The sequence below is a fragment of the Hydra vulgaris genome, chromosome 04 (genome assembly GCF_038396675.1).
Source record: "Hydra vulgaris chromosome 04, alternate assembly HydraT2T_AEP".
NCBI lineage: Eukaryota > Metazoa > Cnidaria > Hydrozoa > Anthoathecata > Hydridae > Hydra > Hydra vulgaris.
Window position 1 is genome coordinate 6162818 of NC_088923.1, and position 24963 is coordinate 6187780.

General features: G+C 27.4%; 1 protein-coding gene across 2 annotated transcripts in view; it reads right to left on the bottom strand.

Moving 5' to 3' along the window:
- LOC100198614 (uncharacterized) overlaps positions 1 to 24186 on the bottom strand; it is a 43966-nt gene extending 19780 nt beyond the window's left edge. The window contains exons 1-10 of one of the 2 annotated variants that reach the window (XM_065795327.1): positions 24008 to 24186; positions 23126 to 23223; positions 14687 to 14758; positions 14409 to 14531; positions 14158 to 14275; positions 13891 to 14085; positions 13416 to 13624; positions 2864 to 3159; positions 1751 to 1977; positions 1169 to 1210 (exon numbers count right to left, since the gene is read on the bottom strand). In XM_065795327.1, coding sequence (XP_065651399.1) covers positions 1169 to 1210; positions 1751 to 1977; positions 2864 to 3159; positions 13416 to 13624; positions 13891 to 14085; positions 14158 to 14275; positions 14409 to 14531; positions 14687 to 14758; positions 23126 to 23200 — 1357 coding nt within the window. In that variant the 5' untranslated portion in view covers positions 23201 to 23223; positions 24008 to 24186. Of the gene's footprint in view, positions 1 to 1168; positions 1211 to 1750; positions 1978 to 2863; positions 3160 to 13415; positions 13625 to 13890; positions 14086 to 14157; positions 14276 to 14408; positions 14532 to 14686; positions 14759 to 16482; positions 16693 to 23125; positions 23224 to 24007 lie in introns of those variants that run through there. The other variant, XM_065795328.1, reaches the window with a different exon arrangement.
- Positions 24187 to 24963: the final 777 nt, after the last annotated feature.

Genomic DNA, 24963 nt, shown 5'->3' on the forward strand with positions numbered 1-24963 from the left:
AAGGAAGGATTCAATAATCTTAAAGATGTTGCCAGATACACCATAAGAAAAAAGCTTATGGAGAAGCCAAGCATGCCAAACTTTATCAAAAGCTTTTAAAATGTCAAGAGCGATGGCCTTAACCTCTCCACCTTTATCTAATGTAAAACTTATCAGTTATTACTGTTAGCAAATCAGCTGTAGAACGAGAAGATCGAAATCCATATTGATGGTCACAAAGTAAGTTATTAGATTTAATATGAGAAATTAAGTGTTTGTTAATTAAAGATTCAAAAACCTTGCTTATGATAGGAAGAAGACTAATGGGACGGTAGTTAGACGAATCAGATAGCTCTCCAGAATTTTTTAAGATAGGGATAATGGATGCCGCTTTCCAGCAGGCTGGAAAACAAGACTCTGATAAGCACTTGTTAAATAGTTTTGAGAGTATAGATGACAGCTCCGGAGAACATTTCTGCAAGACAATAACAGGTATGTTGTCTGGGCCACAAGCTGTAGAAGAGTCTAGGCAGGAAATCACTTTAGATACAGATGCTGGAGTGATACGAATGTCAAGCAATGGATCAACCTGTTTGTTGGCAATATCAGGTAGAACGCAACTAGTGGAATCAAGAGATGATATTGATGAAAAGTTTTTAGCAAACAATTCGGCTTTGTCTTTAGGTGAGGTGACAAAGTCTGAACCATACAAGAGAGGTGGAATTAAAGATTTTCCCTTATTATTGATACTATTAAAGATTCTCCAAAAGTCACGAGAGCCTAATTTTTGATATGAGATGCGAATACATCACTAAACATGGAACTATCTAACACAGTTTTAACACATCAAAAACTCTAATTCTAAAAAAATGCTGTAAATAAAACTTAGAGACACAAATACAAGACTAAATAAAACTTACACACACAAATACAAGACTAAATAAAACTTACACACAAATACAAGACTAAATAAAACTTACATAAATACAAAACTAAATACAACTTAACGTACAAATACAAAACTAAATGCAATTTAAACACATAAATACAAAACTAAATAAAATTTACACACATAAACACAAAACTTAAACACATAAAAAGAAAACTTAAAAAAACTTACACATTTTAATTGATTACACTTAACATTTAAACAAAACATATTAAAACAATCCAATTAAAAAGTAAATACCGCTTTGAAGTTTCTGGCTAAATCCATACACTAACACTCTCTCTAAACAAAATACAGTTAAAAAGAGACTTAATTTATTCATAAAAAATTTTTTGGATTAAAAATAGTAACTAATTAAAAAAATTATAGTTATAATATAGTTTATATATTTATATAATTTAAGAATCTATTAAAATATTTATATTTAAAAAGTTGTGTAAAATACACAGCAATATAAAACTTCATTAAAATTATAAATATTTTTATATAACTTTAGTATAATTTTTTTACTTAATTTTATAACCAATTAATATTAATCAGTTGCGTCACTGAGATAGGTGTCAACAATAGCACTAAACTTTTCGTGTCACCCCTTTAGACTAACAGGTCAAAGGTGAAACAAAAAAAAGTCCACTGTATATAGAAATTTCTAAAAAAAAAGAGGTCCTATAGAAAATCCACTGCACCCCCTAGGATTGTCACTGTAATTAATTATTATTTACATATTAATTATTATTTAATTAAATAATCATTAACTAATAATTAACCAATTAATTAATTTATTACAAAAAACAAATTTTTTTTTTAAAATAAAATACATACGAGGAACATATAATGATTTAACTTTGTCTTCCCATTCTTTTAAATCATCATATTGGGTTAACTCCAGTTCTTGACACAATCCTAGAAGCTCTTTTGCTGAACATATGACAGCTTTACCAGGTATTGGTTTTCCTTCAGGAATTTTTGATAGCTTTGAAAGGTACAATTGAATAGTTGGGTATCTGTTTGGCGCTCCAAAATATTGCGTAATACAAAAACGTTGTGCTCTAAAAAAAATGCAACAAATTCATTGTATAAATATTTTTTTTGTATAAAATCAAAAAGCTAACATGTGTGATAAATAAAAAAAATAAGTGCTATAAAATGAAATGAAAAAGCAAAAATAAGAAGTAATTTAAAGTATTACTGCTTATCCTAACCAGTCTTTTTTATCCCCCCTTCCACAGAGCTTCGAAAAGACACTTAAGAGAAATTCAGTATTAAGCCACCAATTTAAACAAAAGGAACATTTTTGAAGTTTGTAGATGTAAAAATATACCACTTGCTGATATTTCAGAATATCTTTATTTATCTAAAATCAAATATCTATCTAACTGTTTGGACAACGCTTTAAGCAAAATTTACAATTTTTATTTGAGAAGTAATGACTCAAGCTCGCAAAGATAATGCTATTATAAAAAAAAAAAGAAAAAAGAGAAGGTATGATATATTATACATATATTCATACCAGTTTTTATTTAAATTTTTTTTTCTTATTTAGAAACAAATTCATCACATGTTGCTGACCATTGGAGAATTAATTAGTAAACATTAAACTTTAAAAAGAAATCTAAAATTTACAATATAAGCCTATTTTGTGTTATGCTAGTAAACAATAGTTCCAAATGATGTTTGCGTATGCCTAGAACGTTTTTCCCTTTTAAAATTTAATGTTACATCAAACATAGTTGGCAGACCAACGCTCAACTTGTTTCTTCACCCAGTACTTCGTTTATGTTATTGTATGAAGAGAAAGAAAATTAATAGGTATAAAAAAATAAGATAAAAAAAAGAGTATCCTTTTTAACTATGGCAGCCCCCTATGGGCATTGGGCGGGTAAACATATTAGTGAATATTTAATTAATGACACAAAAAGACATAAGTATACTGACCTGTTATTTATTGGATCCAACAAAAATGTAAGAACCTCTTTATCTGAAACTTTTTCTTTATCTGTAAGTTTCAAAAGGTTGACAGCTAATTTGTCCATGTTATTAAAAGAACCAATGACACTAGCCATATCAGCAATAAGTAATTGTCGTAAAATAGAGATATCCGAGTAAAGATTAAGAAATTCTAAACATCTACCAGAAAATTCGCCTCTTTTTGAATCTTCATCTCCTTTATAAGAAGTACAATCACAGTATTCATCAATGTACACTTTTAACTTTCCAAAAAAACTCACCCCCTAAAATAAAAATATTCTTGATAAATTTAAAAAAATTACAAAGCTTACAAATATACAAAACATAAACAACCTATAACATAAAAAATTCACCCATAGAGTAAATTAGGGTGCTTTGCGAAGGACAGTATAATAAATTTTATTGTTTTAAACACTGACATAATTATGATTTTAGGCCACAGTTAGTTCAAATTCATAACACATTTGTTTAATTGTAATTCAAAAAGATAAAATGTATACATAGGCAGGCCTCGGTAGAAGCTAATGAGTGCAAGAGCAGAGAAAAGTTCCCCTAAAACGAACATGGTGGGCCATGTGAGCTGCTCTTCTAAACAACTTTTACAAAAGGTTTTTAATTTTTGCACGAGCTCTCTGTTTATTCATTTAAAAAAATTACTTATCAAATACAAAATTTAGTTTTATACTTAGTACAAATATATGTTTGTAACGTTAATGTTACAAGAATATATACATAACAGGCGTCATTTATTGTGCAGTGAAAAAATTCTTTAGACAAGCGTTGTCTTTGGGTTTTCACACTAGCTATCCATTTATTTATTAACAGCATTACTAATTTAATAAAAAATTTGACAAAGAGTTATTAAATTTTATACTGCTTATAAAAAATGCTTTGTGTTTTCTTATTGTAATAGAATGCAGGTATTTTAAGAATCATTACAAAAATTAAAAATTCCACAAGAGAAATTAATAATATATTAAAGTAATTAATATATAAAATATAATTAATTACATAAAATAAAAATTATTATGCAATAATTAGAGTGTAAAAATTTTATTTTTTATCAGTTGAATAGTTTTATATTTATCAAATAGTCTAATCTAATCAAAGACATTTGTATTTAAATCGGCGATCTTTTTTTTTGTTGTTGTTGCAACAACCATGCCTTTTAAAAAGCATTGCAGTTTATTATGCAATTAATTTATTTTTACAAAAATGACTTAGTGTTTTTTATTTTAGTTGCAATGATAATTGTACTTAACCACAATTAAGTAGCCTCCTCGTCTGTAGTGGCCTTCTGGGCCTTGGGGAGGAAAATTAACAAAAAAAAAAAAAAAAAAAAAAAAACTTAGGAGAAAAATTATACTTTTGTGAGAGCCGTAAATCGCTCTCGTAAACCGTTTTAAGGGAGTGTGGGCTCTATGTTATCAAAACCCACTGCTCCTTTTTGCAAGCTACTATTTCTTTTTGGAAGATTTTTAAAATTTTTATTTATAAACATTTCTCTAAACAATCTCTGATATTTTGTTTTGACTACATATACATTTTTGACTACAGCTTTATCCAAACTAAATATTTTCAAATAGATTGAACTGAATTCAATTGGACACAATAGAATCACTCATCAGGAATTCATCCTAGCTATCTTTATCATCACCTGTAGTCTCCATCATATCAGTCATTATTTCAATAAATAGGACCTTACTACAGAAAAGCCAAACACCCACACTCTCACCAAATTAAAGCAACACAAATAATTTTTAGAAAAAAATGTTGATAAACATGCACAAAAACTATACCCAATAAATATAATATAAACAATATATATATATATATATATATATATATATATATATATATATATATATATATATATATATATATATATATATATATATATATATATATATATATATATATTATATATATATATTTTATATATATATATATATATAATATATATATATATATATATATATATATATATATATATATTGTATATATATATATATATATATATGTGGAAAACTAGTTATGGTAGCTGACAGATCTGAAAACAAAACCAGTGTCAAGAAAACCAGTGTCAAGAAAAACAATAAGATCCTAATTTAAGATACTACTAACAATGAAAAAGTGACTTGGCGATGTCAAACCAATTGAAAAATTCTTGCAACTATATCTAATTGCAATAGATGTTTATAATAGTCTAGTATGGAAAATAGTCATAGCTCCCTAGTTCCAACATAAATAATTTTAAAAAAATGCATAAATATGCATTAAAGAACTAGACTAACCTGTCAAGCCCAAGTAAAATAAGGAAAAAATTAGGAGAAGAATAATAATAAAAAAACAAAAAAATTAAAAAAATTGAACAGATGTTTAGAAAAAAATAAAGACACTATAATAAGGCATATAATAAAAAAATTATATTATATAAATATATTCACCACAACTTTTACCCTAAACCCTAACCCAGATTCTTCTGCATCTAGATTTCAACAGATGCTACATGTTATTTTTTATTTTCCAGAAAATTTCTCTGATATGAATAATCTGCTTGCTTTCCCACTTACCAACAGACCTTTTCGTAATTAGGAGGCAATCATGAATCACATGGTATGTTTTTCTCAGGAGGGCAAACTTGTAAATAAAGTATTTTGAGAATGCTTATCTTATTTTTTATTACTTATGTAAATTCAAATAGTTCATTTGAAAATACACCATGTTTTTCCCATACCACTTAAAAATTACAAAGATTTTTTGAATTTACTTGTCAAGTAGCTCGTTAGGATTTTAGCTGTTTGTGGGTTAAGTGCAACTAGACATAGAGTTGAGCAAGTTGTTAAAGCATTTACTGCAATTGAATTAAATATAATTGAATTGAATTAAATATAATTGTTATTGAGACAGTTAATGAACAGGAAAAAAAACTTAAACAATCATATACGGATAAACTAAAAGTTTTAGATCTAATTGACCTAAATGATGTACTTATATAAAACAGGAAAGACTTAGTAGCTGAGTGACCTAATTTAAATACGGAAACATTTTTTAGTATATCTTAAAAAAAATTACTTTTGAATATATTGGCAAGTACAAGGACTAAAAAGCATTTTCATTATTTGATAGTGATTATGTAGGCCCTTTATACACTTTAGTTTTTAAAAAGATATTTTTGAATATTCTGAAGTTTGTGGTTCACAATAATCAAGAAAAAAAAGAAAAACTTTGGATTGTCTTTAGTAAGAATGACTTTCTGCTTGGTGTTTATTAGTGATGTACCGATAACACTTTTTTGGCCAATGTCGATACCGATGCCGATGGATAGGAAAAAACCGATACCGATGCCGATACCGATGAATTAACTAATTATTAAAGTTTTGAAGATATAAAGCCATAGAGCTTTAAATTGCGTAAATTTTTTCATGGAATCTGTACTGGTAAACAAATACTTGGACCCAAATAAATAAACTTGCCTGTAAACAAAGTCAAAATAAACAATTTTTCTAAAAATTCTAAGCGATGCATAAAGTTTAGATTACTTATTATTTAATAATTATCAAAATGCAGGATAAAAGTATTAAAATGCCATCGGTAATGCATATCGGTAAATTAATAAAAAAAGGCTGATGCCGATACTGATTCCGATTGTACAAAAAGTGGCCGATTAAGCCGATGCCGATTAATCTGTACATCACTAGTGTTCATGCATGGTTGGAGCTTCTGAAGTTTGCAACCATATCATTGCCACACTTTATAAAATGGAACATCCTAACAACAAATGTTGGTGTAAATCAGCATGTACTGAACAAGCATGTATCTGAATTAAATCCTCTCAAAAAGATATTAAACCATGTTTAATAAATGATCTAGTTGTCAGGGTTAGGGTTAGGGTCAGGGTTGAAGAATAGAAGAATAAAAGATGAAGAATAGAAAATAATGAAGCAAATGACATTAATGATAAGAAAAAACATAAATGACAGAATTGCAACAATTTGATCAAAGAGTTAAAAGTAACTAAATTTAATTAACAGTCATTTGAAACTTTTTGAACAGCATTTACATATTTGAGCCTTCTGCTGTAACATTCAAATCAAAAGTTAAAGCAGTTAATGAAAATATTGAAAGTATTCCTGATCTTGAGAAGTTATCTTTTAAAACACTTTCTAACCATCCTAATGCTGATAAGACAACTCTATCAAAATATTTTTAGAAAGTGGTATTCACAGATAAAACAATTTAAAAAAAGACCATAACACAAGAGATCAAGCTAAAAACTATACCTGGTTTCAAATAAGAAAAGAAAACATAACTGCATCCAAACATCACAATATATAAACCAAAAATAACAGTCTTTCTAGAAATACCAGTTCTAAAAGGCCTTAAACCTCTTGTGTTGATACAAATATTACACTCAAATTAATTCCAAAATGGCAAATCACAAATTAAATCACAAATTACAAGTAATACTTTAATGTTTGGACATTTAAGGACATATATGTTGAAGTAGTCGAGTCTCATCAAGAGCTCTGGTATAAGGTGAAAACAAATTTAGATATTCTTTCCAAAACGCATTTCTCCAGCATTATTATTATTATTATTAGAACCTATAACATTCTGTGGATAATGTGATAAATTAACACTTAAAGAGTCAGAAATAAGTGCTAATTAATGTAACTAATATAGCAGTGTTCAGTGTGAAAAATGTTATGCTTGGTTTCACTGTTCTAGTCAAAATTTAAAAAAATAGGATTATAACTATTACAGATTGAGACTGGATTTATTACATGTGCTTCATGTCAACTTTGTGTTTTAATCTTCAACAATAGGTGTTTACATGTGTTACATGATTTATATGAAATCAATTGTTTAATTCTTTCTTATCCTAACATTTAATTCTTTTTTAGAAAACATGCTTTTAGATTAATCTTTTTTTTGTTGACAAAAAGTTGCATTTCTTAAAACATTTTGTCATTTTTTAAAAGATTTTACAATCATATTTGGAAAGAAAAAAGTATTTGCTTACATATCCTAATTGATATAAATTTGTTATTAATAATATTACAGCACAAACACACAGTATATTATTTATGATTGGTAGGTATAATAATTGCTGTGTTGTTTTTAAAATACAGAAGTGTTTTATCCTTTTTATTGCCTGCTCTAAATAAAATTGTACATTAGACTGGTAACATAAAAACAATTATTAAAAATCAAAAAATCAAAACTCATTTAAGAATTAAGTTAGATTATATAAAAAAAATTTTTAAACAATTAGAAAACAAATAAACTCATTGCAAAAGCACCCATTTAATCAATAATACAATTGTAATTAAATATGTTCACATCTTTTCTCACATCTCTTCTCTTGTTCACATCTTTTCTATTTTATTGAAGATGTTCAGATAAGATTTACTTTGCTAAATTTTTCTTAACTTTTATTTTAATTGTATTTATGTGAGTAAATGCATACGCTTTTCAAAATTATATACCTAATTTGATTTATTATTTAATTGTTTGCTTTTATGTTTATAAAAGATTTGTTTACATTTTTGCATTCCCAAGATAAACATTGTGTCACATGGTTCATAATAGCAGCTTAATTCCAAAATCTTCAATTTTAGAGCCATTTTTCATATGTGATCTTTTACTTTAATAACTGCTTTTTATTCATTTCTGGGTCTTATCTTTCAGATCTTTTCAAATTCTGATCATAAATAAATTTATGCAACATTTTAGAAAAATGTTGATTATATTTTTCTGACATTCAGAAAAAAAATTGCAAAAGACTTTTCTGAATGAAAAGTCTTTTGCAAAGACTATACTTTTTTTAAAACATAACCACAATATATGATTTATGTTGTTGTTGATGAAAATAAAAATTGTGGTTTTTCAGCTTAACAACCTGATTATCAACTGTTTTCAAATCAATTAAATCATAAGTTTTTTCTTGAAATGAGTGCATATATGGTTTCCATGAAAGGTCCGTAGTAAATGATAACTAGTGAAGAAGTAATTGAAAGTAATAACATTCAGCAATAAAATAATATCAACAATATTGTAATAACTGTTATTATTAATGAGTTCAAGTCTACCACTGAAATGTCATTCAAGTCTACCACTGAAATGTCATTCAAGTCTACCACTGAAATGCCATTCAAGTCTACCACTGAAATGCCATTCAACAATATAAGAATATTAACAATATTATAATAACAATATTGTTATTATTAATGAGCTCAAGTCCCAAGCTACCACTGAAGAGAGAATCGTTTCAAGATTGGCTGCAATTAGATTCATAATTCAAAAACTTTAAAAAACTTTATTTAATCACCTTTACCTAAACTGATTGAGTGCAAAGTGCAGAATACAGAAGCACAAAATAGAATAATTAAAGGATTTAAACCTTATTTTACAACAAATAGGTGAACTAATACATAAGAATATGTCCAGGCTAAGTATGTGACTAACTTTTTGAAATCAAAGGATAATAGCTGCCAAAATTGAGATCCAAAAATAACCAAAAGCACTTTCACTACCCACAAACAATATAACACTGTTAAAACTCTGATTATTTAATGCTATCGATAGAATGAGAACTCTTTGAGAGCTACTACAGAGTTCAAGTAAACTACTACCTGGTCTTAAACTAAAAAGTAACTTAAGTTCAACTAAAAGTAAGCTGATTTTTGCCAACTAAAAAAGTTAGTTGACTAAATTTAGTTACAGATTTTTAGTTAAGTTATAATGTTTAGGTATTGAACTACTTTTTTACTAAATTTTCATTTTACATTGTACAGAGTTGTACAGCATAGAACTATTCAATTTAAAATGTTTGCCTTTGGGGTTATTATCTAAAACACTATCATCATGTCTGTTATTGTATATTGCTTAAAAATTTTGAAATCTTGAAAAAATTCTTCAGTATTTAATTTCAACTTTAGACAAATTTATATCGTATTATAGATAATATAATATATACTAGCTGCAATAAACATAAAATACTTTGGTAAATCTATTTCGTACCAACCATTTTTATACTTATATCTTTTTTACTTAAATATTTTTAAGTAAACAATAGTAGAAAATAAAACAGTAGAAAAATAATTCATTTAAAAATTGCTTTTAGAACAAAAAATAAAATAATAATAATATGAGTACTATTAAAGAATTTTTAAACTAAAATATATTACAAAAATCTTTTAGTTGACACATTTTAGTTGACAGGGACTGCAATTATTGCATAGTGAGTAAAACAAAACAATAAAAAAAAAAAAGTTAAAAATTAGAAAGAACCAGAATGGTGTCTAAGTTTATTCAGTTTAAGGTTAACAAAAAACAAAAAACAGTTGCCAGTTTCTTTACATAAACTTACACCTTACACAAGTCTTAAATTGAACAGAATGATGCTTTGTAATTAAAAACATTATAATCTTGTATTTATATAATTTCAACTTTTGAAAGCTATATCAAAGGTTTTTAATAAACGTTTTCAAAATTTAACTTATTGGGTAAATTTAACTTATCTGAAATAATTAGGATAGTTTTCTATTTTACAAATATTCTATTATATAACCCAGGCGTCGGCAACCTATTTTAAGTAGAGAGGTTTATCCTTAAATTATTAAAATAAATCTTCCTTAAATAATTAAAAAAAAAAGAGCCACAGTATTACAGTTTTAGTATGTTTTAAATATAGTTTTAAATAAAAATATTATGTAATTTGGACAGCCACGGAATTTAAATAACAGAGTAGCATGAAACTCGCAATCCACGTGCTGCTGACTCCTGATATAACCATTAAACAAATTTTCTACATTTTATATTTGTGTTTTTTATAAAATTTGGACCAGAGTTTACAAAATTCACAGATTTTATATTCCTTTGCTAACCAATTAGATAAAAAATAGCATAGAAGACTATTTTTGCACTTTCCTTATGAAAGGGCATCTGACATTTCGAGCAAGTCTTGTCATCAGATATACAGACATTTTTGAAATTAAATTATGGTGTAAAATCTTTAAAACGTTGTGGTATTGTTAAGTCAGGAATTATTCACCTTTGTGGGGATGTTCAAGCTATAAAAAAATTAGTTGATGCAGCATATGCATTAGGATCAGCAAGTGCAGAACGTGTTGCTTTAAGTACCCTAAAAACTAAAATGCAAAATGAAAATATTTTTAGAGGTGAAAAATTTACAATTGCTACTCATGGAAAACCATTGAATATTGTAGCTGGGACTATGGACAAAAAAAGTGATCATGCAAATTTACATCAAGTATCTTTCAAGTAATAAAAAACTTTTCAAGTAATAACTATTAGTAAAGAAATAATCAGTAAAATAATGAACTAAGCTATAAAAGTTTTTATCTAGTTGAGATCCAACTCATAGCAGGTAATTGGAAAGACAATTTTTCTTTTCTCTACAACAAGATTACTGCGTATGATGAATGTACTTATAATGCTCCAGTTTCGTTGTTTAACTAGAGGATAAACCCTTCAGGAAAATTATAAATTAATAGAAGAAAATTAGTAAAAACAATGTTTTTTTATTTTATATTATTTATTTTTAAATTTTAATTTTTTAAAACTAAAAACAGGAACCAATACCCAACTGGCTAATAAGTGGAAATTTGCACAATGGGTAGGACTGGCATAAAATATGTTAAGCTAATTTAGTACTCATTATGATCGTTTATTTAATTGTGACAAAATTTTTAACAAACAGATACCTACTAAAAAGGGAGTCATTGCAAGTTAAATAAACTCAATTTCAAATTTTTTATATATATAAACTAATATTTATATAAATTTAAAAAAAAAATAGATTAATATAAACACATTTAGTCTATTAGAAAGCAACTAACAGATATAAAAATTGGACGAATTATTGAAGCTGCTGAACAAGGAAAGTCTCACAGAAGCATTGGAAAATGTTTTAAACAACAAAACTCAACTATTAGTAGATTGGTAAAGAAATATAAACACATTGGTAACACCTGAAAGATCTGTTGGATTTGGGAGAAAGTCTAAAACTTCAAAAAAAGAAGATCTCTATATTCTTAATGTTGTCAAAAAAGATTGTAAAATTACATGTTCTGAGATAAAACTAGACTTGAAACTTACTAATATCTCAAAATGGACAATATCTCGTCGAATAAAAACACCAGGTAAGTTTTTTGCTGGAAAGCAAATAAAAAATCTTTCGTAAATGAAATCAATCGTAATAAAAGATTAAAGTGGTGCATTGAGCACTAAGATTGGACATGTGAGCAATGTGCTCAAGTTATTCGGAGCGATGAGTTTCCTTTTGTGTTATTTTATAATGGCTGATCTCATTGTTGAAAGTTAATTGGGGAAAAGTTTAACCCCTAAACATGCTAGGCAAACATTAAACATGACAAAAAGATTAATGTTTGGGATTGTTTCAGTGGACAAAAAGTTGGAAAGCTTTACCGGGTGGAGGGTATCATGGGCATTTTTATCACAAAATCTTAGTTAATCAACTTGGACCAAGTTTAGAATAACTTTTCCCTAATAAGGACTAAATCTTTCACCAAGATAACGATCCCAAACATACGGCACGGAAAATTTTTGTTTTATATAGGATAGAAAATTGCAAGATCATAGGGCAACAAATACAGATGAACTGTTCCAAATTTTTCTTGCTAGTTGGAATGTTTTCCCAAATGACTTATTAAAAAGACTTGTAGATAATATGCCTTCTAGATGTGCAGAAGTCACAAGAAACAAAGGATGGCCAATTAAGTACTAATGCAGCTAAAACTTGAAAAATACTTTAGAAATCCTAATTTCTTTTTATTATATGTGATGTACAATAATATTATATACATTTCTATAAAAAATGTCCTGAATTACTTTTATTATATGAGTTTAAGACATTTTTTGTTGGTTTTATTATCAAAAAATTGAGTGTGGCTTTTTTTTTTTGCAACCCTCTCTCTTTTTCCCTCATTCTCTCTCTCTCTCTCTCTCTCTCTCTCTCTCTCTCTCTCTCTCTCTCTCTCTCTCTCTCTCTCTCTCTCTCTCTCTCTCTCTCTATATATATATATATATATATATATATATATATATATATATTATTATTATAATTTATTAGGCAAAAGAAAGTATATAAGTATATCTTATTTATTTTCTTAACTTTATAAATTAGGCAAAATACAATTTTTAGGTAAAAGTAAAACTGTAAAACTTAAAATAATTTGTTATCTTACATAATTTGAAATTTACATTAGCTAGATATTGGCATACACTTTTGATCACAATTTCTAATAAAAAAAATGTGATTTATTTTAAAAATCCATAAAAAGGAGATGATTGTCTAACTCAATGAATTTGCTGCAAGATAACAATTTTTTTTCCAGAATAAAACTTCATTACTATAAATAAAAATTAAAAGAAAAAAAACTTACAAGAAAAAAAAAACTTACAAGAAAAAAAAACTTACAAGAAAAAGGAAACTTATAGGAATAAAAAAACTTAGAAAAAAAAAACTTACAAGAAAAGCCTGATTGTAAAGTAATATTGCTTGATCTTCGGTAATGCTGCTCTCTTCTCGAAATTGATTGATTGAGTTTCTTACAGAATTGATTTCTTTTTTTAATCCTTCAGCATCACTTTTTAATTCCTTTGCACGTGATCTTTTTAATGCATCATCTATTACCCTTTTAATCATTCCTTCTTGGTTCTCACTGACTTTCTTACTTCCTGTTAACAAATAATTCAAAAAATAATGTATTTCATACAAAAATATTGACTAGGTTTTTTGATACAACATTTGGTAAACAAAAATTTAAGTTACTTTTACATTCTACTAAATTCATTTTTAATGCCAAATATCAAAAAAAAAAAAAAAAAAAAAGAAGGCAAAAAATCGCAAATTATAACAATAACAGAAAACAAATTATAAAACAAAACACTGCTAATTAATAGTGTTAACAATACCTAATAAAAGTATAAATTCAACACCCTACCTACACTACCTCCAAATAGACCGAAAATGGCAGAAACTAGACTCATAGCAGTTGAGATAATAGCACCCATTGGACCTGCCAAAACCAATAATGATTGGATTATATTGAGACCACCTTCTAACATGTCTTGCCAATGTCCTCTAACAACGCCATCAACAACTTCCATGAGACTTCCACCAAGTGCAACAACTCCATCTGGAATAAATAAAGTAGACATTTAAAGTCATAAAGTGAGAACAAAACAAGCAATTAAACAAAGTCAATTACCAACTATTTCAGGCAAATTTTTATCATTTGATAGTTTCATAACAGTGTCATATATATTCTTGATTTCTTGTATCTTCGTGTTTTTCTTCGAAGCTTCATTAATTAGCATTTCTAATTTCTATTATTGATTAGCAATGGTTCAAGTTAAAAAAAAACAATTTTTTAAAAAAGTAAATTAATAAAAATTAATATAAAAAATTATAAGAAAAAAAATAAAAAAGTTAGGAATTTAAAATAAAAACTATTAATACTTGTTGAGTGTTGGGAAGTTTAGACATTTCATCCAGCTTTTTAGAAATATCATCTGCAACATCAAATTGTTCTTTTACATGTGAATAGATTTCATTTTGTGAATCAAGAATATATTCAGGCAACTGAAAATATAAAAATTATTGCAAAATTTTGGGCATTTTTGCTACCAATATTTTAACTACCCTGTATTAATTGTTTAATATAACATTAATATAGTATAATATGTTTGTGTACTTGCTTTTATATATTGGCTAGAGGTTTTTCACATTAAACTTACTTTTTCTTTTAGAGGAACATCCTGAAAAAACTTGTTAAAAGTATCCTTTAATAGATCATTCCGCTTGAAGACCTTAAAAATAAAAACTTATTACATATTTACATTAAATCAACTTTTATAGACAAAGTTAAAAAAATAAATAAATTGTTTTATGAGTATAAAACTTAGTTTAACAGTTCTGAGGTCAGCTGGTAGTAAGATTTTTTGAATGCTGCATTAGCTTTCAAATAGCTTTCAAATAGATTCCATCAAGAGCAGTAAGATTTTCTGAGCAACAACGCAAACTTGACAACATGTCTTCCATCAAAAAAATAGTTTTAAAAAAAGATGCGGAATTTAATCAAAATCCTGTAAAACATATATAGATTTGATTGGTCATTAATAGGAGGGACAGAAGTTTAAAAAGCAGCAAAAGATATATTGCAAATATTGCAAAAACTAAATAAAATAAAGCCTTATTAAAAAAATAGAAAAGAACTAGCATAGCTTGTTCTTGTTTGTCTTTCAAAATCAGAAGTTGTTAAAATGTTCATTTCACCACCCAAAATTTATTTGTTCAACAATTTATTGTAGAAAGTTACAGCTATTATCTAAACAGTTACATTTTGTGAAAAAAAGAGGTACTAAATTAAACCATAGAAATATAATATTTTTAGTTAATCTGATAAAATCAAAGACATTTTAATATTCTGAATCAATTTTCAATATGAGCACAAAGTTCATAAACTTTGTGAATATGAGAAAACACTTCAGTCAGGTAATACCTAAATTGATGTATTATTTTAAAGTGCTCATACATGAGCATCTTTTGGTAAAATTTACATGAGCTGACACACTGTAAATACTAGTATTAGCAGTGCGCTTCAATTCAAAGATATTACAAAAATCCAGTAATATCTCTTGCACAATTCTTTCCTAAATGTTGACATTCATATATTGATGAATGGAAACCCTCTCACTGAGTCCACTTCTTTTCGTCTTCTTAAGTTATCGTTCACTACTTACCTCTCATGGAAAACAGATGTACAGTTGATTGCTAAGTTAGCATCTGCGAAGGTTACTTCTCTTTATTGTGCTTGTCATTTTCTTACTCCTGATTCCCTTATCCACCTCTTTAAATTGCTTGTTTGCTTTTGTATGGAATACTGTTGTCATATTAGGGCTGGTTCTTCTAATAATGCTCTTCCTCTTTCAGACAAGGTCTAAAAAGGCATTGTAAATATAGTTGGAACTGCTCTATCTGCCAAAATTGAGCCCTTCTCCCACCATTGTGAAGTTGCATCTCTTTCTCGTTTTTACAATTACTATTATGGCCACTTCTCAAAGAAGCTATCATTTCCAGTTCCATCGATAAAAAATCATCCTTGCCTGACTGGTCATTCAGCAAAGTCTTAGCCTTTTACTGATTCTGTTCTGCATTCTCTGAAATCTTTTTTTCACCTGTACTTCAACTCTCTGGAACTCTCTCATTTTCATGTTTTCCTGACTGATACAACTTACAACTTTATAATTCTTCTGTCAATCATTTCCTTGTATTCTAACTCTATTCTTTTTATATTTGGTTTCTATTTGGTTTCTAGCAACTGCCAACGTAATAGGGGTTGCTTGCAGCTTTGTTGGGAGTAAATCAAAAAAAAAATATTTATAATGGTTTTTAAAACAAGATTCTTGTCAATTATATATACTGATTATCAAGTTAATCAGTAAAAATATAAAATATAAAGAAGTTTATACTGATTATCAAGTTAATCAGTATAAACTTCTTAAAAAACTGTTTTACAAATAGGACGTATTACCTGAAAAACGATGATATATAATAGAGGCTAAAAATATATATATAGTTTTGGCTGTTTCTTTTGCCTAATTAAGTTCTCATTGTACTGTAGTTTACTCCACATTTTAGAACCGCAATCGCAATGTTTTGGGATGTTTTTTTAATTATTTCAAATGAAATTTTGAGGTCAAGCATTACTGCCGGTTAGCAGTCTAAAATTATTCCCGTCAATAAATACTTTTATTTTATTTTTATTTATTTAACTTTTATTTCGCTGATTAAACAATATTACAATTTTTCATATAAAATAATTAACATCGTAAACATAAAAAATCTTTATAAAAAACGTTTTTAATCTTTTTAATTTATAATATATATATATATATATATATATATATATATATATATATATATATATATATATATATATATATATATATATATATATATATATATATATATATATATATATATATATATATATATATATATATATATATATATATATATATATACTGTTATAATCAGTTAGGGACGCAAAGAAGGTAGGGATGATGCGTTTATCATCACAACCTTTTCATAGAGCCCCTTTAGTCACTATTGAAATAAAAATAAAAAAACACTTTAATTTTTAAAGAAAAATAAAAAATTTAATAAAATTAAAACACATAAGAAGAAAAAAAATAAAAAATAAATAAAAAGAAAAAATACAAAAAAATCTGAAAACAAATACTGTAAACTATAATATATATGTCAGGAATTATAGAGATGCATTTTAGTTTATTGTTTAAACAATGAAATGCTTTTTAGGTCTTTAATATTTTTATTTTGGAAACGATTCCATTTTGATGGACCTCGGTTTGTAATTAGAAAACTTGACTGCTGTGATTTAATTTTTCCTAGTGGATAGTCGTTCCTGGTATTTGAACGCAGATTATATTTTTCAGAAAATGATATAAGAAAGTTATCTGAAAAAACGCTTGGTAGAAGATTGTTTTTATATTTATACATAAAAATTAATATCTTTAATGTGTTAAGTTTCTCAATATCTAGAACCATCATGCTTTTCTTCACTGGGGCTGGGTTTACTAACTTATTTAAATAATTAATTGCTTTGCATGCATGGTTTTGCAGACTTTGCAATTTTAGCAATTTGGTTTTATGGGTGCTGGCCCATTCCATATTTCCGTACAAAAGCTGACTATGTACAAGACTAAAGTAAAGCATATTACGTGATTTACTATCAAGAAAAGGTCTTGACTTATACAAAACACCTATTACAAAGGACACCTTTGTTTCAAGAAGACCAATATGGTTTCTCCATGACAAATTTTCATCAAAAAGTACTCCCAAAAATTTTGTGCATTTGTCACGTTTAATTTGATTTTTATTAATAAACAGTTTAGGCAGCTTTAACGGAAGATTAATTGATTGTTTTTTTTTATGAAATAGAGTAAAGCTAGTTTTTTTACAATTTAGGGATAATTTATTTGCTATGAACCAGAGGTTGAAATTTTCGAGTTCAATATTCATAGTTTCAAACAAAGTCTTTGCATCTCTTTTTGCATACTCTCGGAGTATTTCCCGGAGTACATATTTCCTAGGAAATATGTACTCCGGGAAATACTCCCGGAGTACATATTTCCTAGGAAATATGTACTCCGGGAGTATATAATATATACTCCCGGAGTACATATTTCGTGAGTAATTATTTCCTAGGATGTATAATATCCTAGGAAATAATTACTCACGGGAGTAATTATTTCCTAGGATTTTATATATCCTAGTCTATTTCCTAGGATATAAACACTCCCCCAGGATAATAATACTTCCCTAAAGTTGAATTGTATATATACATATATATATATATATATATATATATATATATATATATATATATATATATATATATATATATATATATATATATATATATATATATATATATATATATATATATATATATATATATATATATATATATATATATATATATATATATATATATATATATATATATATATATATATATTAGGGTGGTGGTAAAAACAACTTATTTTAAAAATGTCAGCTGACAACCCCAAAAATTTTTTTAAAAAAAAAAAAAATAAAATATAAAAAAAAAAAATTATTATTTTTTAAATTTTTAAATAATTTTGCTTCATTTGAGCCCCAACATGATATACTTTTAAAAAACTTTTTTTTTATAATATTAGGAACCTGTTTGATGTATAAGGGCCTTGTGGCACCCGTAAAAACATTATTTATTTAAAAATTATTTAAATCCAGTATTATTTTATTATATAAAACACATTTAAGGGTTGTCAGCTGACATTTTTAAAATAAGTTGTTTTTACCACCACCCTAATATATATATATATATATATATATATATATATATATATATATATATATATATATATATATATATATATATATATATATATATATATATATATATATATATATATATATATACATTTTTACTCTTCTCCGTTTTTTTTTGACTCTTCTCCGTTCTTTCAAAAACAAAAAATAACATTATTTTAGGCCACTTAATTGTAGGATTACCTAACTATGGGTTAGTGACACCTAGTGCAATAAATTATTTGTGTCACCCCTCTAGAATTTCACTACTATATTACACTATAGACAGAGGCGTCCCGAGGAAGGGGTAGGGGATCTTGTCCCCCTAGAAAATCTATTAGTCTGCGAATTGGACACTGGAGTTGGCAAAAGTGGATCTATTGTTGGCAATCGGCAAATATCAGCCAACGAGAACCCTTTTTTTTCTTTTGTCTTGGCATAAAATTTTTTACAGGCCTTAGTCGAAAAAAACAGATATGTAACCCTCCCCCTCCCCCTTTCTCCTTTAAGATCTCTTCGGGACGGCCCTGACGATAAACCATAGATAATCGTTTATAAAATGTTTATAAAATAAGACAGTAAGTTAATAAGTGCATAAGAAAAAAACACATTAAACAATATAACTTTGAAACTTTAAGTTAAGAACTATTGGGAGAGACTCAAGGAATTACCATTAAGCCATCAACTTCAAAACATCAAATACTGTCTTTAATGGGTATTAATATTTTTTGACTTCGTGAGTAAAACCGAGGCAAAAGAGGTGTGCCCCCCCCCCCATCTTTCAATGAATTTTTTGTTCATTTAGTCAGCAAACTTGACCCTTTAAGTCAGCGGGCAAATGTAGTTTCTTTAGACAATTTAGTTGGCAAATTTAAATAGTAAATTGGCTAAAGTAGAACAGTAAGTCGGCAAAGTCAGCTAAAACAGCACAAATAAAACAAGGACTTTTTTTTTTATCATGAGCAAAAAACTTAATGTTTGTAATGGTATCGCCCCACGTGACACGTACTCTCGCCGACCCTGTTTGTGTGTGTCTTCTCAGTCTTAGTATTTCTTTTAAAATTTTGGATAATTCGTCATTGAAAGTTGTCAATTTTGGAACTAAAACCAGCAATTCTTTTTCGGTTGCTGATAGAAGATTCTTAGTTTGAACAGCTTCAAATAAATTTGCTGCTTCCTTAATCGCTGGTTGACCTGGTCTGGAGTTCAAAATGTAACAATCAACTCACTCCAGCATAGCCCTATTATTTTCTTATTGCAAAGTGAGCCCATTATCTTAGTTGCTTTCCTGCAATTCATTTCTGGAACCTTAATTATCTCTTAAACGGAATTCTATATTGGTCTGTTTTAAAAATGCCTTTTCAGTTGCATGCTCCACTAAGTTACTGCACCTCTCCTGCAGAAAAGTCTAAATGCTTCTAGCTGAGCACCACTTTGCCAAGAGTTAAGTTTTTATTCTGAAGATAATGCTATGCAAGATCAACTTCCTCAACTACAGTTGCCCAAAAGTACAGGTAACAGAAAAATGTAAAATCATAGACAGCTGGTAAAAGACCTTGTGCTGTCGACATTTTTACGAGAATCACATGGAGTTTCAATTGTTGCAATTAATCTTATTCTTCACCGGTTTAACAGCATAATGATTTACACTCCAGCATCATGATGTGCCCTTCAGCGTGACGTGGATAGCTTTTTGACCGTTGTTGCAGTGTGTTCATTTAAAATATCGCATTGATTAATTGAACAGCAACCAGGCCAACGATATGGGTTTAGACGTAGCGTTGGGGGAAAGAAGGTTATGCACAATCGTCAATTTATAAAAAAATTCCTTTATATCTTGAAATTTCTAAAAAAAAAAAAAGAAAGAGTAGGGTAGGCATGCCCCCGGTGCCTCCTTCCGGTGGCGTTGGACATGAGCAAATAAGGAATACATTCTTTCAAGAGTTTAAAAAAATGTAACACATGAAACATTTTCAGCAAAAGAGTGTTGACCACACAAGTTAAGCGAGACACCTCTTTTTGTGTTTCTAGGTTGCCAGACACCTTTAAAAATTAAAAAGCATCTCTAAAATTACCAGACACCTCTAACAATTGCAAGGTAAACAAGCACATCTAGAAAAGTTGCCGGATGCCCGGCACATCTCAATTAAACATCAAAAGTAGGTAGTTTTACGATAAACAAACCCAAGATAATAAAATCGGAAAGCATTATGGCTAATCAAAAAGTCAAACCACTCTAGTGATGCCACCCAGTTAACTAAACAAGCCATCCAACTATTGCTAAAAGGTACTTTTCAGGGAAAATATTAGAAGTTGTATTACTTAGAATTCATCTTTTAGAAGTAGAAGTAAACAATTAGCGTCGACAATATCTCTACTACCTTTGAACTATGCGTCTATACGTCTTATATAATTTAAATTCAAAATAATAAAGATATAAATTTTTTGAAGATCTAATATGCATGATATATTGTAAATGTACAATGTGATGCAAAAAATTTACCTAACAGGTGTATAGCTCATCAAAGATTTCGTTAGAAATGCACATTATTTTTTACTGCACAACAAGTTTTGCTGCTAAGGAAATCAAAATGCATCAAAATGTTTAGGTTGGCCGAAAGTTGGAGTTACATTAGCATCTATTCTGCTACTTATTAAGCCGACGCTAGCATTGTGCATGTTTCACTAGTTTTTTTTTACGTTAGGTAGTTGTTGGTATTAAATTGTCAGTATTTTTATAGCCCTACGTAGCTATGATTGATTTAGGAGTGGATATTCATTATAGCAGCGTAAGCACTGCGCATTTTTCTCCACGTTGGCAATGCATTAAGTTACTGTTGATCTAACTTAGCGTTTTATACACTTTTACACAACAAATTTACTCTCATTAGTCAGAATGTCAAACTAACTAGTCAACAGAAATAAAGACTGTGAATAAAAAAGAAATAATATTTATTTCTCTTATATTCACAGCTGCATCAAATACTGTAACATAATCTGGGTGAGTACTTATCCAACAAAGTTAAATGCAATTTACAAAAAAAAAAAAACATGAAAAATACTAAACGCAAACAGATACACCAGTACCAAACTTTTACTAGGAGAACTTTGAGTGCTTAATGTCTTCGAAATAAGTATAATGAACATAATACTTTTTATGTTTAAGTTAAAGAATCTCATACTACCAATCACTTTCCAAATTTCATACTACCAACCACTTTCCAAATCTCATACTACCAATCACTTTCCAAATTTCATACTACCAACCACTTTGCAAATTTCATACTACCAAGCACTTTCCAATATCAATTTATTTCTATAAACCACAAATACCAAATCACAAGTACTCAATTAACAACTTTGTCATGCCTAAAATTTTATTAAAACAAGCTGACTTCTCAATATCTTGCCGAAGGCCACTATTGCGGAACTTAATTCCAACAAGTAATATAAAGACTATAACTTCCATTCTATGTTTTAAATATTTAAAAAAAATTTTATATGTGTTTTCCTTCATTATGTATTGGTTACAAAGTTATTTTATTATATTGACGTAAAAAAATGAAAATAAAAAAATTAAATTTCAAGAAAAGAAAAAGATAAAAAAAAAGTTTAGGTATGTGTATTATATACAAGATGATATCTAAATTTGTAACAATGAGCCTGGATGATAAAACCATGTCTTCAGCTCCAGTCAGAATTTTTCAAAAATTTATATTGTTATGATGTAAAACATTGTGAAGCTTATTTCAAATGACGAAATAAAAAAAATAAAACCCAAAATGCGGTTTGTCAAACTGTACATCCAATTCCATTGCGTCTTCCAATACAAAAATGTGTTTGGTCCGAAAATACAGGCTGCTCGGGTTGAAGCTTATCATTTTAATGCATAAAATCTTTTGTAGCATAAAAAAGATATTGTAATGATACAAAATGATACTGTGTTAATACAGATAAATCTTTTTAATTTTTGCATGCACTGCAACGTTTAAATTTTGCAGTGTATGCAAAAATTAAAAAGATAATGTTTTACTGCTATCAGCATATAATGAATAGTAAATTGTTGCCTTGTTGGTGTAACGCCTCAAATGAGTTGATTGATGTCTATCTAGAGGAGGTATTGATATCTATCTAGCGGAGGTATAATTTTTAATTTGTTAAATCAAATAAAAAGTCTGTAAAATCGTGAAAGGTTGTAAAATTATTATCAAAGAAAATAGTATTTTAAAATCTATTAGTGTTCTAATTTTAGTAAGAATATTTTCTTGAACTTAGAAATTACAAATAAATAAACAAACCTTTGATGATTTTGGTTGATTACATAGGTTTTTTTCAATTGTAATAAGGAAAATTACTAACACCAATCTGACCATAATAGCAATTTCTGATTTTAATTCTAAAATAAGAATGTAACGCAATATAAAACAAATTAGAGGACAAATTTGAAAACTGCATATTAGTTACTGATTCAATTATCTTTTTTCTTGTAAAAGCGTATCGACATATTACTTATAGAGGTGAGGGGGTAAAGTTCTCGCGAAACACGTAAAAATTAAAAAAAAAAATTACATGATTATATATACCACTATTTATAGTCTAAAATAATTAACCCAATAAAATAAAACTTGGAGTTGTTTATTTAAATAGTTTTGAAAAAAAAAAATACTTTTGATTAAAAATAAAACAAAAATTAATGCTTGAGAAATTCTTTAGTCGTATAAAATAAACTGACTTCTTTTGTTGTTTACAAACTTATTAAACAAATAGACTTTGTAATTTTTTTGATAAATCTGTAGTACTTAAGTAACTAATTTAGCTCCGACTCGGTTAACCTGACAACTACGTGCATTAAGATCTTTTTTCTGTGTGTATAGGTTTCGTTAACTTGTTTTTAGGCACCTAATTCAATTTTTAAATCAAATTCAAAGTCTTAAAAGTCAATTATACATAAATTGTTGTTAATTGTTGTTGCCTTAGCTGTAGGTCGTAATTACGTGAATAACTTTTTATTTTGTTAAAAGTTAATCAGAAGCTAAGCATTCGCTGTTACCTGTTATCCTAAGAAAAAATATATATTTTTTTAACTTTTTAAAGATATAAATTTAAAAGAATTAAATATATACATACACAGTCTTTTAAAACTAAGAAGTAAGAAATAAAACAAAACAAAGTTTGCTTACAAAATGTTTTGAGATTCAATAAAATAAATTCTGTTATGCTTTGGTTTTAAATTGAATTGAAACTTTCATAGATCCTTCTGAATAGAAACCAATTTTTTTTACACAGTTCAACATAACCTTTCAAAAAATGAAAAGGCTTTTACAAAAATGTGTATTTATATTTCATGTTTATGAAATGTAATTTTGATAACTTTAAAAATTGCTTATACTTTCTAAATATGTCACAAAATATGAAATAATTTTCCACATGAGTAAACATAAAAGTTTCTATCAAATTAACTTGCAAGTTAAAACTGTCGAGTAAAAACTTCCAACTAAAAACTGTTGAGTAACAAGTTCTATTTTGAGAACAATAAATGGTTACAAGTATTTCAGGACGTTAACTGGTTTTTAGCACTTGTTACGGCACTTAAATGGCGCTAATTACAAACTTAAATTATTTATATATTTTTCAATGAAAATAAACTCATATTTTTTTAGGTATGCAACTAGTAAATAAGGTTTTTTTTTTCTGCAACTACCTATTTTATACGAACACGTTTCATAATCCAAATTCTTATATAAACATATACAGTGGGTTGCGGAATTATTGTGGACAGTTTAGTTTTTTTGTTGTTTTAAAGTTTACATGAACTTTGCAAGCAAATAAATTGCTTTTAAATAATTTTCTTGTTTATTTTAGTTACTGATTACATTACTATTATTTTTAAATTGTGGCAACACTTTTAGTCAGGCTTATCAGCCAAAAAGTTGTTTATCATTTAGCTATCAATTGGTAATGTTATTATATTATTATGAGTCAAAAGTGAGTGAGCTCTAAAGTGATTTCAGTTGTTAATTTTTATAAAAATATTTTGCCAGTTTTTTGAGTTCAGGACTATTAAAACATAAATATTGATTAATAATTTTGTAAGTTATGGTTAACAACTTTTTACTTTTGCTAATACAAATGCAAA